At 43.6% G+C, this 15,569-nt stretch overlaps 1 protein-coding gene across 1 annotated transcript in view; it reads right to left on the reverse strand.

Moving 5' to 3' along the window:
- Positions 1 to 15,569, reverse strand: part of MKKS (MKKS centrosomal shuttling protein) — a 143,892-nt gene that overhangs the window by 77,470 nt on the left and 50,853 nt on the right. Inside the window, exon 2 of the mRNA XM_069608322.1 lies at positions 6,012 to 6,187. Coding sequence (XP_069464423.1) covers positions 6,012 to 6,187 — 176 coding nt within the window. The remainder of the gene's footprint in view (positions 1 to 6,011; positions 6,188 to 15,569) is intronic.

The following is a 15,569-nucleotide window of genomic DNA, read 5'->3' on the forward strand; positions in this document are numbered from 1 at the left end:
CAGGCCTTAAAGGGTCGGGGACAGGCATGGCGGACCTAGAAGTGTCCGCTTCAAGGTCTATTACATCCGCAACGGATGTTTGGTCATCCTAAGTGCCCCCCGTCACTCTCAGCGGGTGTGGCGGTGGGGGAAGGGGGTTCCACCGGCAACATACCGTACGCGGCCCACCGCTTTACACGGCGCTCCTTAAGGGTCTTAGGCCGGAGGAGTTTGCAGGCCGCACACCGCCTTTCGTCGTGATCTAAGGAGAGACAGGCGTTACACGTCCTGTGTTCGTCCTTCCAAGGATATCTGACCCTACACTTAGGGCAGAACTTAAAAGGAGTCCTTTCCGTAGCAAAAGGGGAAGATGACTAGACCAAAAGGGTAAAGAGGGGGAAAGAGGAAAGACATACCGAAAATATGACCACCCCGACCCCACTCTCCCTACTGTAAAGGTTGGCCAGAAGGTCCGACCACATGGAAAATCTGGCCGCCAGATCTTAGGTGCCGAAATCCACCGCCGTAGACGAATCCCCCGCAGTTTGCGTCGAAGATGTTCTTGTGACCGAAGTGACTTAACGGGGGAATAACCGACAAGTCGGTATAAGATAAACAATGTCTCTTATGTAAGAGCTCTGCTATAGGGCGACCAGTTATCTGGGCGGAAAAAAACAATCTGAGGGATCTCAGCGCGCGAGGGATTTTGGGTACACTACACATCACGATAGGGATAGTGTTACAGACACGCCTATGGTGACGTCCCCTTTCGGTCCCTGAAAGACAAGATGCAATACTCCGCGGTTACCACTGGATGTCGGACTATATGCACAGCATGTGATTCTAAGCAGATTAACAAGCATCAGAATTTGCATTATCTGAATTCTGATGTACTTGCTAAATTGTCTAGTGGTTAGTCTAAATCACCTCCCAATGTACGCAAAAAGAGGTTTTATTTTGTGAAGTAATCTGCGAAACATGCATCATTTTTGATCATGGGTTGGTCTGGTGTTCAGTATTTATTCCTGCGTTGTATAAACCAAATTGGAATAACATTATTCAATGCTTTCTGGCGAGTAATCAACATGAGTAGCAAATTGTTTAGCCTTCAATGATGCCTCCACGTTGGTTGATGAAAAGTTGAAACTTATTGGTTGATGAATTCTATGTTTACCTTAACAACAACACCTGATCATGTGACTGCAAGGTTTTCCTAAAGCAACACCACATGATCATGTGACCGCTAGGGCCTGCGTGAGGGCGCGTGCTAGAGTCCTGTGACAAACGTAATACAAGGCAATCGCTGGATGGGAGGCTGCTTGTTTGCTGCCTCTTCGGTCCCGCTCCTCTGCTTTTCAGCATTTGGAATTAACACGAACCAGGTTCGTGAACCGACCATACTTTAGGGGAAATTTGGCATGACATTTTAGATACTTTAACTGTACAGAAATAGTGAATTCTTTCAGTCACTTTGCAGAAAACGGGTCAAGGCATTCTAACTACACCAGTGTATGATACTCCATCAATACACAAGTAAGTGCATTTAGTCTAGCTGCTATCTTAATACATAGTATGTACCACCGACCCCATCAATAGGGACAAGTGGAATGACATTTCTACACATTAAGTTTCTGTCCTTTGGCAGGTATACCAGACTCCTATCCAGATCACACATCCTGGATTGAGTTATCTTACAGCCAGCGACATTAGCTAAAAAGAAATGGCATACAACTACCTACAGATAGTTAAGGTTAGTGGTTCCCCTTCACAGCAATTTAGCTGAAATGCACTAGTACACGACACCTATGGTTGTTAAGGTTTCTTTTAAACACATAATTAAATTTGAGAACTGTGTTCTTTCACTTTGAGTTCATAGCACCTGAAAAAAGAGTTAAATAATCAAAACGCGAAGAGCCATTACATCTTTTAACCGCACCATTTACCACACATGGTTCAGGACCAGTTTGGAAAGATATTGTTATATTAGACGGGATTCATTGACAGACAACTGTCTATGCTTGTTTGACAAATTATGTGAATACAACTTACCTTGTACTGATGAAGTATGTGAACTTTGATGATATTGTGTTGCATCATGTGAAATGTGAACAAAGATTTAGATTTACATGAGTTATCACACTTGATGGAATTGTGAATTTTAATATCTTTTGATTAAATTGGGTATTTGACACTTTTCTTACTTTATGAATTGTTCTCTAATTTTGTCCTGAATATTTCATTGAGGGATTCTCTTTCCCCTTTTTTGAGTGCACTGCGATTCGTCTGATTAACTTCAGGAAGACACACCTTTAGTTCTTGTTTGGTTCTCCATCTCTTTAGCCAGGGTTAGCCTTAACAGTTTCACCTTAAACCTGATCGGAAAACCTGTTCTTGAACTGAGTTAAATTTAGAATTTCCTTATCCAGCACGTCCTGCAAATCCATTTGTGCTACATGTACTAAGTTCATCAGCCCCTGATGAATGTCCAGCGCAATAGAGCTTGAAGGACAGAAACCTAGACAAGTTGAGATAGTGAAGGAGCAAGAATTTGACCATTGCATGTATTTCGTTCGAAATACCCGAGAACATGACAGTGCAAAGGGACACTTTTTTCTGGTTTTAATATGGGTACGAAGTTTAGAGATGAAAAATTTTTCCATTGTATGTTTTTACCTGTATATTTATGATCCGTTCTCTATGATTGAGTGCATATATGTTTAATAAAATTCATTTTATGATATTGAATATGTGGTTTTATAATTCTATGATGAAATAATAGCATTGAGCTCCCTTGATATACATTAACTGTGTAGCTTTCCTTTATTTTGATACTTAACTGTGTACCCTACAAGGTAGGAATGCTATATTCCCCTAGGTGGGGTAGCCGGTTTTTACTGTTGTGTTAAAAATGTCACTAAATAACAGAAGAACTGTCTCTTTGTTTTTCCTTTCATGATTTTATATCCAGACCCGCAAAGTAGTGGCTTCTGGTGTTGCGAATGCCGACTGAAAATGCACATTTTACTATTAGGTAAAATGGGTTTCGAGTTGGCACACCTGTGTATGTGAAGATTATTCTAGCTAGTATTGATAAGCAGTGAATCTCTCGCAGAGTGGGGGAAGATGTGCTTGTATTTTTTATGCTGGTGATATATCTGGCTGTGGCATGATGTACTGCTTTTAGCATTGCGTGTGTTGAGTTGGGGACACCAGAAACACGCGAGGTTCCTCTTTTGAAGGTAAAACAGAATCGGGCAGCGTACAGCTGACCAGAAATCAAAAATGACAAAAAGGTTTCATTGTATGCAGTAGTGTTAGCTGGTACCAAGCCTTTTGGCAACCTGTTTAAAGAGAATTTGCAGTCGATAGGGAGACTAATGACTTCGTGCTTGAGGCCCTACTTCCGCATGAGCCCTTCAAGGATCAAATTGGTAAGCAATTGATTGGATGAATGACTGGTTAAATCTCCAGGGAGCATAAACTCTGTTTTGCGGGGAGTTTAAGGTTTGTAATTCGGGACTGACTGAGTCCAAGGTAGCATTTCAGCCTTGTAAGGAATTTGATACAGTGGAGTGTCAAATACAGCTGAGTGTCGTGTTCATATTGGTGCAAGGAGATGTTGCTGTAATTTCATTGAGGTGCAAGAAGCTACATGAAGAGATTTAAAAAGACTAGCAATAGGATGGATCCTTGAGCGGGTCCAAAGATGACTGGACAGCGCGTTGAACTTTGGTTTCCTATCTGGACTACATGTTGCCTGGTCAGCGGGAATGAGGTGAACCAGGCCAATACAGACTCTGAAGTACATCTATGTAGTGAGAATTGTAAGAAGTGCTGTATCATGAACCTTGTCAAATGCTGTTGAGAAATGAAGCAGTACTTGGAGTTCCATTTCTCCATGATATGTTGGGCATCGTTGGAGGCCTGTATGGTTGCCGCCTAAACCGAGGTCTAAACCGAGACTTGCAACCCTGTAGTGGACCCTTTTGAGCTATTTGGTCATGTAGGTGTAGAGCAACAGTTTTTTCGATCAACCTTCCCAGTAAGGGAATTTTCTACAGTTCAGGAAATAGAACAAAACTGTCCTCTTTAAGGAATCAGAAAAACACGCAAAAGAGCTCAATTACGCCACTTTTAGTCCACCTTGCACTTGGGTCAGGGACAAAGGGAGAGAATATCGTGATAGATTATCTAGTTTATCTATCTAGGAATCACATAGAACAAACATTATTTTCCATAGAGTGGGCAAAGTAAAAACACATTTTTTAATCACAGAAATTTAGTAACACAAAGAAATATATGTGATGGGTGCTTTCTGCAAGACACCTCAAAAACTTAGAACAAATTGAAAAACACAAATGTTAAAAAGTCCAGCAAAAACACATTTTCTACTACTGGTGTCTAGAGTTAGTATAGTGACATTTGTAACAGATCACCTTGGCAAACTATTTCAAACAATTTTGGTTATTTTTGCAATTTTTGGGGGGGAAACATACTCTACGTGTACAGCATAAAAGTTCTGATGCTGCAGAGAAAAGACACATTAGTTGTAGTGTCTGTGGGATGTCTACATATGTTTCGGCACACAGATTACATCAACACCATCCCTGGTGTTCTGCTGTTTTAGTTATGGCCCTCTTCAGGACAGTATATTGTTTTTCCAGTTGACAAAAAGTTCAAAAAACAAATCCCCAGGTGTTTCACACTTTTTTTCGGTGCTTTATATGCTCTTGTGGTTGGACTGAAGGTTGGTTTCTATAGCGGGAGAAGTGGAAGATCACTTCCTTTTCATAAATTCCATTGTGCAGCGAAATTATTTCTATTCTGCTTTCGCAGTCAATGCGCGATTTCGTCAGCCATCAGGCATTTGTTAATATTTTCTTTCATAAAATGATTTCTTCTCCGGACCTTGTGTTTCTTTGGTGGTTTATTGTTAACATTGACGCTAGGTCTCAGAAGCCTTCAGACTTGATTCGGACACGGTCTTTCAGTTTAATGCCGTTTTGTTTCTGTCTCGCCCACCGGCCTTATAAGTGATTGCGGTGGGTTCAGAAGTCTCTCGATTCGCAACAGCTCCTCTCAGTCTGTGCGCAATCACTTATAAGGCCGGTGGGCCTTATAAGTATGAGAAAAAACAACTCCAAAAACGTTTGCTTTTAAACTGTATTTACTGATAAAGGATCTTGAGTAAAGGTAAAAGGAAAAGAAAAAAAAAGAAATTGGACCCATTGTGGCTTTTGAAGATAAATAAAGCTGAAAAGCTTGGGTAAGTTCCCAGAGATTCTGACATCACTGGTGAACATGCTGGAGTAGACTGAATATGTGTAAGTGGCAGAGCCCTACTTGTAGTGCAATACTACAGCCTGTCACGCCGTTTTCTCTTTTTTTGTGTCAATGTCGTGGGAAAGGAAGGATGTTCAAAGAGCTGAATGAGGTTATTTTATGTGAAAAGGTACAATGAGGCCAGTTAGGCTTTCGAAATTATAGTTGGTTAAAAATTACAGATTTGCCACTCTTGAATAGTTCAGAGATCCTGCAAAAAAAATTGGGATATTCTCTTCAGTATTTAGATATTAATGAAGATCCTGCTATAGATATAATGAGATCTATACAAATAGTGTCCAGTTGGGAGAAGCTGAAAAAGAAAAAAAGGACTGCATGAAGGAAGCATGGGCAAGCACATGTGGTATAGCATGCACATAGGTGCTCCATTTTCCATTTCTGTGTTTGACGTGCAAAAACCTTTCTGGTACAGCGGGATTGGAAGGTATTGGACATACGAGTAACAACAGTAAATGGAAAAATCATCACATTCCCTTATTCCTTTAACATCGTGATCTTGTTATTTAAGCAAGGTTAGCATTGGTCGATAAATAATACGCAAAGCTGGTCTACATCCATTACTCTGACAAAGTAAAGCAAGTGTCTAACACTCGTAGTCCTACTTGCTTCCTTATTGATAATGGAACTATAATGTTGCAACTGTACTTAGAAACAAACTGGTTTTATTATGCTTAAATCATTTGCCCTACCTTGAGTTCATCCAGTGTTGTCCCATTCCGGTTACAGAGTAAAAGGCTGCAAATTGTTGCGTCTTCAGAAATTAGATGCAGAAATTGTTTTGATGCAAGTCTTTCAACAGAAATCCTCTTTAGACGGCCAAAACATGTCGAGGGAACAGCATACAGAGAACCAATTGGCTGTGCACCTATTAATTATTGGGGAAAGATACACTTCAGGCAACACAAACTGCTGTAATGACTAACTGGGTCCAGAGTGAATACAGTAATATATTTCAGAGAAATTAATGCATTTTCCATAAAGTGTTAATCAGGGTTCGTTTTGCCAACACCCACATCATGCTCTTATGGACAGTGACACCTATGGATTGAAAGGATTACCGATAGGGGCTACAGATACAAGAAAATAATAGTGCATTTCAAACAGCAATTACCACTTCAATTGGAGTAGCTTATATTCCACTGGGTGTGAACATTTAATTTCAGCCTTGAGTCTTTCCCAGAAACTGTTTACTCCAAAATCCTCCAGAAAAACCAGTACATCTAGACAAGTCTGTGTGGGGATTCATTATTACAACCATCTAGCAGAACACTTCAGCTTGGTGGTGGTGACGAGAACCAGATCGCACCATGAAAAAGAAAATCTTGATGCTACAGAACCACGCAGGGACAGATCTGTCACTCTGCATGTACACCTCCTGTGTGCTTTTACATTTATAAACCAAAAACGGGATGGGGAGAGAGTGATAAAGCTATGCGTACGGCCGAATTATTAATAAAGAAAGTGCAGAGCAGTGATGAGGCCTTCAAAAAGGAGTGGACAATTCGCCGTTGTTCGTTTCTGAGAAATAAATCATGGAGGTGCACCCTTTAAATTGCCCATATACGCCCGATTTTCATATTTAATGTATCAATACCCATTTCGGTGGTCAACTATTCGCCATTGTTAACTGGCGAATCCACTTTATTAGGCCCAGCTATCTTTCGCAGCATTTATATCGACACTTTCGTATTCATATTACAATACTAGCAGACACACGTTTCATGCCACAGACTGTTTTCCAAGGTTTATGCATTCTCTGAACTATAATGAATCCGCCGGCTAGTTAGTCATTAACTAATTTTTGATTGACATGTAATAGATATCCTCAAAGGAAAGAATATATAAAAACAGTATAAAAAAGATAGAAGGAAAGAGGAGGGATGCAATCAGTAATGTGCACACATCAAGCTTGCTAACAGTTAACAGCATTTACTCTCACAAATACAGATTATTAATCTGTGCTTTGCAAGCTATCATTTATGATTTTCAGACTGAGTTTACGTGTTAACAACTCCTACAACGTCTAAAAGGTTTTATATTACTCCAACGCCATGAGCGAAACTGCGCAGCAAGGAAGACGCAAACGGCTTGCTACCAACCTTGCCTGTGGAAAATAAAGCCCTTTATCCCAGCAAACAACTTCATATCTGCTGCACAAGCTTTTGTCCTCTCCTACATAGATAGTGGGAATGCCCATCAGAAAAGGACTTCTGGCAACCACCCTAGCACCCTTGATATCTGTCCTAAATACTGCAGGACAATTCATCTAAGGACTCTGCAAATTCGACCTCAACACCTTGACCTACAATAAACTGCACTGGCGCCCACTGCAAACACGAATCACCGTCTAATCCTGCTGCATCATTTGCAAGGCTGTCGTTTGCAAGGCTGTCGCCCTCAAGTCCCTGTTATGGGTGTGGTTGGGAATAGACCACTCAGAGTCTGATCTGTTTTACAACCGGAACTTTATTGATACCAACTAACTTCTTAAACGAAAATAACTAGTTTCCTTGAGCATGAGGGAAAGGACACGGTTTCTCTGGTTATCTCTTCTTGCTGAGTCTTTTCCTTTAACACTTATTTCCCAAACAACTCTTCTAGTTTGAGAAGTTGGGCTAATTTCTCTATTGCACTTTCTGTCTTGTTTTTATCTGGTTCTATTATTATTATTTATTCAGATTTGTAGAGCGCACATCAGCCCGGGGGCATCGTGGCGCTTGTTACAGACAATATCTTAGTTACATAGGATACAGTAATACATACAAGTACAGTATTTACAGTGGACATGAATACATTAGCAATGCAGTATATTTACATGGATTCCTGAGAGTTTCTTATTTATTATACTAGGAAGGAGGTTTTCAGTTTCCTGCGAAAAATAGGGAGTGAGTTTTCCGCTCTGATGTCAGCAGGAAGAGCGTTCCAGGTCTTGGCTGCAATGTAGGGGAAGCTTAGGCCTCCGGCTTTGGCTTTTTTGATGCGTGGGATGCAGATTAGATTGGAGTAATGCGATCTGGTGGGACGGGAGGAGGATGGTTTGAAGATGGTTTCTGATAGATAGGACGGGGCAGAGAGAGACAGGCATTTGTGAGTGAGGGTGAGGATTTTGAGAGTGATCCGCTCTTTGACCGGGAGCCATTGGGCTGAGACCCTGGCCTGGGTGATAGTATCCCAAGAAGAGAGCATAAGAGCGGCCCGGAGAGCATTGTTCTGAGTGACTTGAAGTCTGTTTAGGTTTTTGGCTGATGTGCCTGCTAGGAGTGCGTTGCAATAGTCCAGTTTGGCTCCAATGGTTGCCCTCGCTATAGAGAGGCAATTGGGTTTAGAGAGGTAGGGCTCGATGGCGTTTATGAGTTTGGTGGTGTGTGCAGATGCGGAAGTGATTGCGCTGACTTGTCTGGTCATCGATAGTGACGAGTCAAGGTATACTCCCAGGGTCTTTACAGCTGTGGATACGGGGATGATGGAGTTGTCAATGGAGAAGTTAGCGTACAGTTTGTCAAGTTTGTCTAGGATGTTCTGTTGACCTAATATCATGATTTTCATCTTGTCTCCATTGAGGCAGAGGCCATTAACTGCCATCCATGCCTTGATGCCGGAGTAGATTGTGTGGAGTGCCTTGGCGTCTTCGTTGTATGATCCTGAAAGGGGTAGAAGTACTTGTGTCTCGTCCGCGTAGTTCGTGTATGTGATACCGTATGAGTCAAGCTTGTCAAAGAGGGGCTTGGTGAACAGGTTATAGAGTGTGGGTGCAGTGCATGATCCTTGAGGGACCCCGCAGTGGATTGTCGTGGGAGTGGCGTTGGCGATGTCCGAGAAGACTTTCATGGCTCTTCCCTCTAGGAAGGAGGTGATCCAGAGGGCTGCTTCTTTAGAGAAGTTGGCTGAGTGTGTGAGGTGAGAGTCTTGTGTTCAACCAGATCAAAAGCTGCTGAGAGATCTAAAAGGAGCAAAAGAGCGGGCTTGCCTTTGTCCATGATTTGAGTGATCTGATTCTTGAGATCTACCAGAGCTGTTTCAGTGCCATGTCCTTTCCGGAAGCCTGATTGCCTAGTCCCGAGGATGGAGTATGTTTCCAGAAAGTGTTGGATTTGGCAGTGTGCAGCTTTGTCCAGTAATTTCAGCAGGAATGGCACTGTGGTTATAGGTCTGTAGTTGTTTGGTTGTAAGGGGTCGAGAGTAGGTTTTTTTAGGAGAGGCCGGACCCAGGCCTCTTTGAGGTTAGCTGGGATGATGCCCGTTTTAAAGGACGCATTGATGAAAGCTGTGAAGAGCGGCGCAAAGCAGTCTGCGCAGTCTTTGACTAGTTTTGGTGGGCAAATATCGCCTTTACAGGGGGAGGGTTTGAGATTTTTTAGTAGGTTGATAACTTCTGATTCAGTGACGTTTCTGAAAGAGAAGTCAGGTATGGTGGGCTTGGACGAGGTGGGTGGGGTGTTGGTAGGTTTAGTTCCTGTCTGATGAGGAAGGGTTTTGCAGTGGTCTTTGATTTTCTTTTGGAGAAGGTCAATTTTGTGTAGCGTGGCAGCTTGAATGCTGGTACACCAAGCTTCATCTTTGATAATTTCATCCGGTGTATTGGGGGGGTGGGGGGGATGAGCTCATTAAAAATGGCAAAGATCTCTTTGGAGTGTGATTTGGCATTGGAGATTCGAGTGTTGAAAGCGTTGGCTTAGGCATCGTTGATAGCTGTCTTGTATTGGTGGGAGATTAAACTGAATTTGTTTTTGGTACTGGTGCAGGGGTCAGATTGCCAGTTTTTTAGTGCTGCTCTTTTGTGGGATCGCATGGAGTGCAGTTCCTCAGTAAACCATGAGTTGGTGTGTAGGGATTTCTTCTCTTTTTTCCATTTGAGTGGTGCTATTTCATTGATAGCTTTGGTGATGACGTCTTTGTAGATGTCTGCTAGGATATTTGGGTCATTAGCGAATGGGGGAGCTAACTCGGGGTATTGAGGTATGGGCGCAGGTTCTCCTCTTTGAGTTTTTTAGAGCTTCTGACTTGTGCAGTGCTAGCAGGGGTCAGAGTTTTGTGGTGTTTGGTTGTAGGAATGAAGAACTCGATGCAGTTGTGGTTAGTCCAGGGCAGTGAGAAGTTGGAGGTGATAGTGGAGAGGCAATTATGGTCTGCAATCCAGTAAAGAATGCGGCCTTTGGTGTGAGTAGGGCTTACAACTTTTTGGGTGAAGCCCAAGTCATTGAGTTCCTTGGTGAGGGTGGCTGCATGTTTGTCCTTAGTCCTATTCACACACGGGGCTAAGCCCCAGTGGAAAGCTGTCTCTCTAGCACTTTCAGTTTTTCCGTTCTATGCAGACTTATTTTGTGGGTAGGTGGCGTTCAATGAGCAAACAAATCAAAGTTCCCAAAAAGTACTTGTACACCCTGTCTGCTAGCACAGGATATCGTGGCTCACCCTTCTGTGACACCTCCTCCTCTTAATTCACGGCGATTACCTTCTTTCCTAGTCCCTTTAGCATATTTTCTTTACTTTCGGGGCCTAGACTCCGCCCCGACTCTCTTCGGTAGTGCACAGCCGTCTTGCGGACTCTTTATACGTTCCCCTCCTCCTCCAATCCTTTTTGAAACAGCTGATGACTTCTATAGCTGGCTTGTTGGGGATTGGTTATCCCGTGCGGGCCCCTTTTCCTCGTACCGTTGTGTACGAAGCAGGCTTACGCCGCGGCTCCTCCTCCACAAGGGTGGGGGCTAGGAGTGGAGTCGCGGACCCGATGACAGCCTCCTCGTACGGGCCCTCTCTCCTTACACTGGCTCGCATAAGGAAGGCTTATGCCGCAGCTCCTCCTACGCAAGGGTGGGGGTAGGAGTGGAGCCGCGGACCCGTTGGAGGTCTCCTTATTCGCAGCCGGGGCCTCCTGACCTCTAGGTCTGGAACAAAAGTCTTTTCCTGCAAATCTCTCTCTCGGTCACAGCTCCGCTATCAAAACTAACAGGGTTTAACTTTTAACCCACTGCACAACGGGTGCTTTTATAAAAACGTTTTCCTTTGTGGGCAAAGTCAATATGCCCATTCACACACGGCCTCCTCTTCGGGGCTCCAACCTTCTTGTTGCTTCTTTTCAAAAGTCCCAAAAACACCAACCGAACAAAACAAAACAGAGAGAGACCAGTATTAGAGTAAAGTACTTCTCATGAAGGGAGTACCATCGTTTCTCATTGGTTCATGTAGGTGTCATTCACAGTACAGCTGGCCACCCTTTATGACATCACATTCTAACTTTGATGTAGGAGTACAGATAAGGGGAAGGGGCTTTAAGTGGCTATGATCTTCATTTACTTCTTCTGCCTTAGCACAGTCCCCAAGCTCCCTCGTCGACAAGCTCTGCATCTCCGGAAACCTACAAACCGACAGAAGGACATGTGCGGACTTGAACTCCACTGGTGCAGGAAAGGAACAGAAGACAGGCCTTCTTGGTCTATGCCCCCAGAATCTGGAACCTCATCCCAGTCAATACAAGACTTGCCTCTTCGCTTCTATATTTCAGGAATGAGCCCAAGACCCTCCACTTCAATGAATGGCTCTTCCCCAACAACTTGGTCCACACACATTTTTCCCCTAGTTGCTTGTTGATTTCCTGCTGCCAAATTGCCCGTACGCCCTTCCCCCTGTCTTCTTAGCTCCCTCAACCGTGTATCTCTGCTTCGCACACTGTGTACCCCTTACCCCCATGACTTGTAAAACGAGCTGTTGCATCCCAAAGTTAGAGCTGCACTCAATAAATACCCTAATAAAAATAACACAGTAGTCACTTTGTGTTAATAAACCGTGAGTAACTTGCTGTCACAGAATGGTGTGTTAGCAGTTATTTGGCTTTCAGTACATATATCCAAACAAATGGATCAATCTACATTGCATTATAATTTTTTTTAAACAACTTTTTTTTTTTAATCGAAGGCATATAGGTTCAACAAGATGTTGCACTCATTGCATTATTGTAACGTGACTTCAGACTCTGTGCAAGAAGATCCAGCTCAAATGCCCATGGGGCTTCTGGTCTGTATACCAGCTTAGATGCTGGGAATGATAGAAATTACAAGGATCCAGGGGATGGAGAAACACAATGTTTCTGGGTTTACTTTTAAGTTTGTATTTAAGATAGTATTTGAATGGTCTCATAGCTGTTATGCCCTGGTTAAAAAAAATTCAAGACATACAGAAATGGCCCATGGGCATGACAGAAATAGAATCGACTATTCAGTGTCTTAAATGGTTCTATCTTTATCCAGTGAGAGGAATTGGCAAGGGTGTGGAAGCCCTTGCTGCTTTGATTTTCATTAATTAATAAAAGGATGCAGGTAGTTCGATCTCAAAGTGTTGCCTGCTAACCAGCCCTCCTTTCACATGCTCCATGCCAAAAGCATAACATACACCTGTACCTTGCTGAATAAGTCTGACACACAGCTCCTGCTCTCCAGTGGCATAGAGCAGATTCAGGGGCCATATCTGATTTATATCATAGATGTGTCAGCACTATGAGACTATCTCAGCTGTGGAAGGGCTATGTATATTCTGGTCATACAGCTGGTCCCTGCCAGTCCTGCCGGACCAGAGACTGGGTATGCCTCTCTGATCCTTTGTGGGGTCAGTTAACATGTTAGTCCAACCCAGGAAGCCCTCCACAGAGGTTGTCCTGGGAAAGAAGAATCAAATGGCACAACCACCCCCAAACGGACTAGCCTCACACAAGTGTATTGCATACAAAAGGGCCTGTGATGCTATGGTTCCAAGAAGGAGGCAGGGTTAGTATAGGCATAGGAAGTTCAGCACAAGTGGGGGAAAGGTTCCACCATCTTGTTTCTCTGTCTCGCTTTCCTTCCTGACCCCTCCACTTCCTTTAGCACAAAGCACTTTGGGTATGATGTCAGAAGGCAAAGACCAATTGTCTCAAGGAGAGAAATTGGGGTCTTTCTTCTGCCTAGAAAAGAGGGGGTATGCCACTCCTTATTTGATTCATCTCTGGATGTCATCACTTCCCAGAATAATTCATTTTGACCCTGTTGGAGAGCAGTCCTTTCCAAAGTCCTCCAGTTGTGAGGTGAAGACAGGTAGTCCAAAGCAGGGGGCACGGTCTGCACGTGTAGGTGTATACATGGATCCCTCTGACCCAAAGAAAGCTGGTCACATCGCTCATCAGCTTGATGCATACTCTCGGGCCGCATTGAATCCTAATGGCAAAGCCAGATATTGGTATTGGTGCTTGCCAACCGAAAACCAGAGGAATGTCTGGTGTGGTTCCCATAACGGTACGTGCAGGTAGGTGTCCTTTAGGTCCACTGTACTACACCAATCTTTCATCTGAACTGAGCCAAGAATCTGAACTGGTGTTATCATCTTAAACCTCCAGTTGGGGAGATGGAGGTTGAAGCTGGAGGGGTCCATGATCGCACCCAGGCCAGCTTGGTTCTTCTTGGGGGATCAACAAGATTCTAGAATTGAACCCTAGACCTCTATTGCTGGAGGGGGTGGGTAGAAGAGGTTCTATGGCCTGCACGTCACGCAGATCTCCTGCAATAGGAGAGCTGAACCCATTTGAATCATAAGTGTAGATGCAGGGGGGACAGATTAGGCAAGTAAGGACTTCGAGGATACAGGTGTGGTGTGCAACTTGAGAGTGCATGTTGATTGATTTATTTTATTAATAGACAGGAGGAACAATTCTCTTTTGATCACAAAAGAACGCCCAATAGATAAGAAATTAGATTTGACGGGAAGCAGCAAGCTTCTTACAATGGTGCGAGTTTGAGGGCTATTCTGACCAGGTTGTGGAGGGGAGTAAATGGAACAGTCACCGGGGACAATACACAAGTGGACATGCATATATTAAGGACAACCAACATTTTTAAGTGCAGGTGGGTGCATTTTTAAGTGCAGCTGTGCTCAGGACATGGCCATGATGGGTGAAGTGCTAGAGTGAAGGCAGAGGAAGTGAGAGACAGAGGCAGATTAAAGGCGAGGGAAAAATGTTAGCTAGCAGGCAGATGTTAAGTGGGTAACTCGGAGACAAGGAGTTAGGCTTTTAATTTGGTTTTGAACAAATCAGTGTGGACTGTTTCTCGGATGTCCATGGGAAGAGAATTTCATGCAAGTGGAGCAAGAAGAGAGAAAGAGTGCAAGCAAGAGGAAGTACGGGGGGGGCAAGGAGTCACAAGGGTAGTTGAGGAGGCAAAGCGGAGATCACGAGAAGTCTTATAGAGTTGTATAGAGGAGTATAGATACAGTGGTGCCTTACCGTGGATAGATTTATGAACCAGGAGAAGAAATTTAAATCTGGCCCTGTTTTGCATCATCAGCCATCCAGCCTGTTGACGGTACAAGGAAGTAGGTGTGAAGTGAGAGAGTTCAAAGAGAGTCCTGGTAGCAAACGTAATGATCTAGTCAAGAGGACAGAAAGCATAGTTGGGGAGACCAAAGAGGATACTGGCACAGCAGTCCAGTTTAGAGAAGACAAGAGTGGTCAAGAGATGGTTGGCAGTTTTGAAAGGGAGGAGGTGCCTGATTCTCCCAATATTTAAGAAGGTTGAGGTGAGCTACTGTTCCACTTTTGGCGATGAAAGTAGTGAAGGTGTGAGAAGGGTTATAGAGAACGCTGATGTTTCTAGCTGAAGAGGAGTAGGAAGAGATGAGAGAGAGCTTTTGGCAAGGAAGAAGAGTACTTCTGTTTTGGTAGAGTTTAACATCAGAGAGTGCAAAGCCATCCGATATTTAATGGCAGAGAGACAGTTCAGGAAAATAAAAGATTTGGGTGTTGTCTGTGAAGAGTTGGTACGAGAACCAAAAGGAGGAGATTAGTGCCCCAAGGGCAGAAGTGTAGAGTATAAAAAGGAGTGGGCCCAAGACAGAGCCTTTTGGAACACCAACAGTTAGAGGAATGAGTTGAGAGGTGTTGTTGTACCAGGAGACGGAATTGGTGAGGTGTAAGGTAAGATTTAATCCAGGCAAGGGCGTGATTGTGAATCCCAAGAAGAAAGAGTATTAAGGAGAGGAGAGTAATCGACAGTCTCAAATGCAGCAGACAAGTCATGGAGAATTAGGATAGAGGATAGGTTTGAGTGCTTAGCAGAGGCGATGAAGCAGAGGAGGAAGACTACAGGGGTCCTGATAAATGGCCAACCAGCTACTCAAATGTAACGACAGCATGCAGCCAAGCAGCATGTGGTGGGTCATATCCTGCAAGTCATTGTTTTTTTTAATCGGTGGTGGCAGCCGCAGAACGGCCAGAAAAGAATCCC

Source organism: Ambystoma mexicanum, chromosome 4q (genome assembly GCF_040938575.1).
Source record: "Ambystoma mexicanum isolate Mex_15411 chromosome 4q, UKY_AmexF1_1, whole genome shotgun sequence".
Taxonomy (NCBI): Eukaryota; Metazoa; Chordata; class Amphibia; order Caudata; family Ambystomatidae; genus Ambystoma; species Ambystoma mexicanum.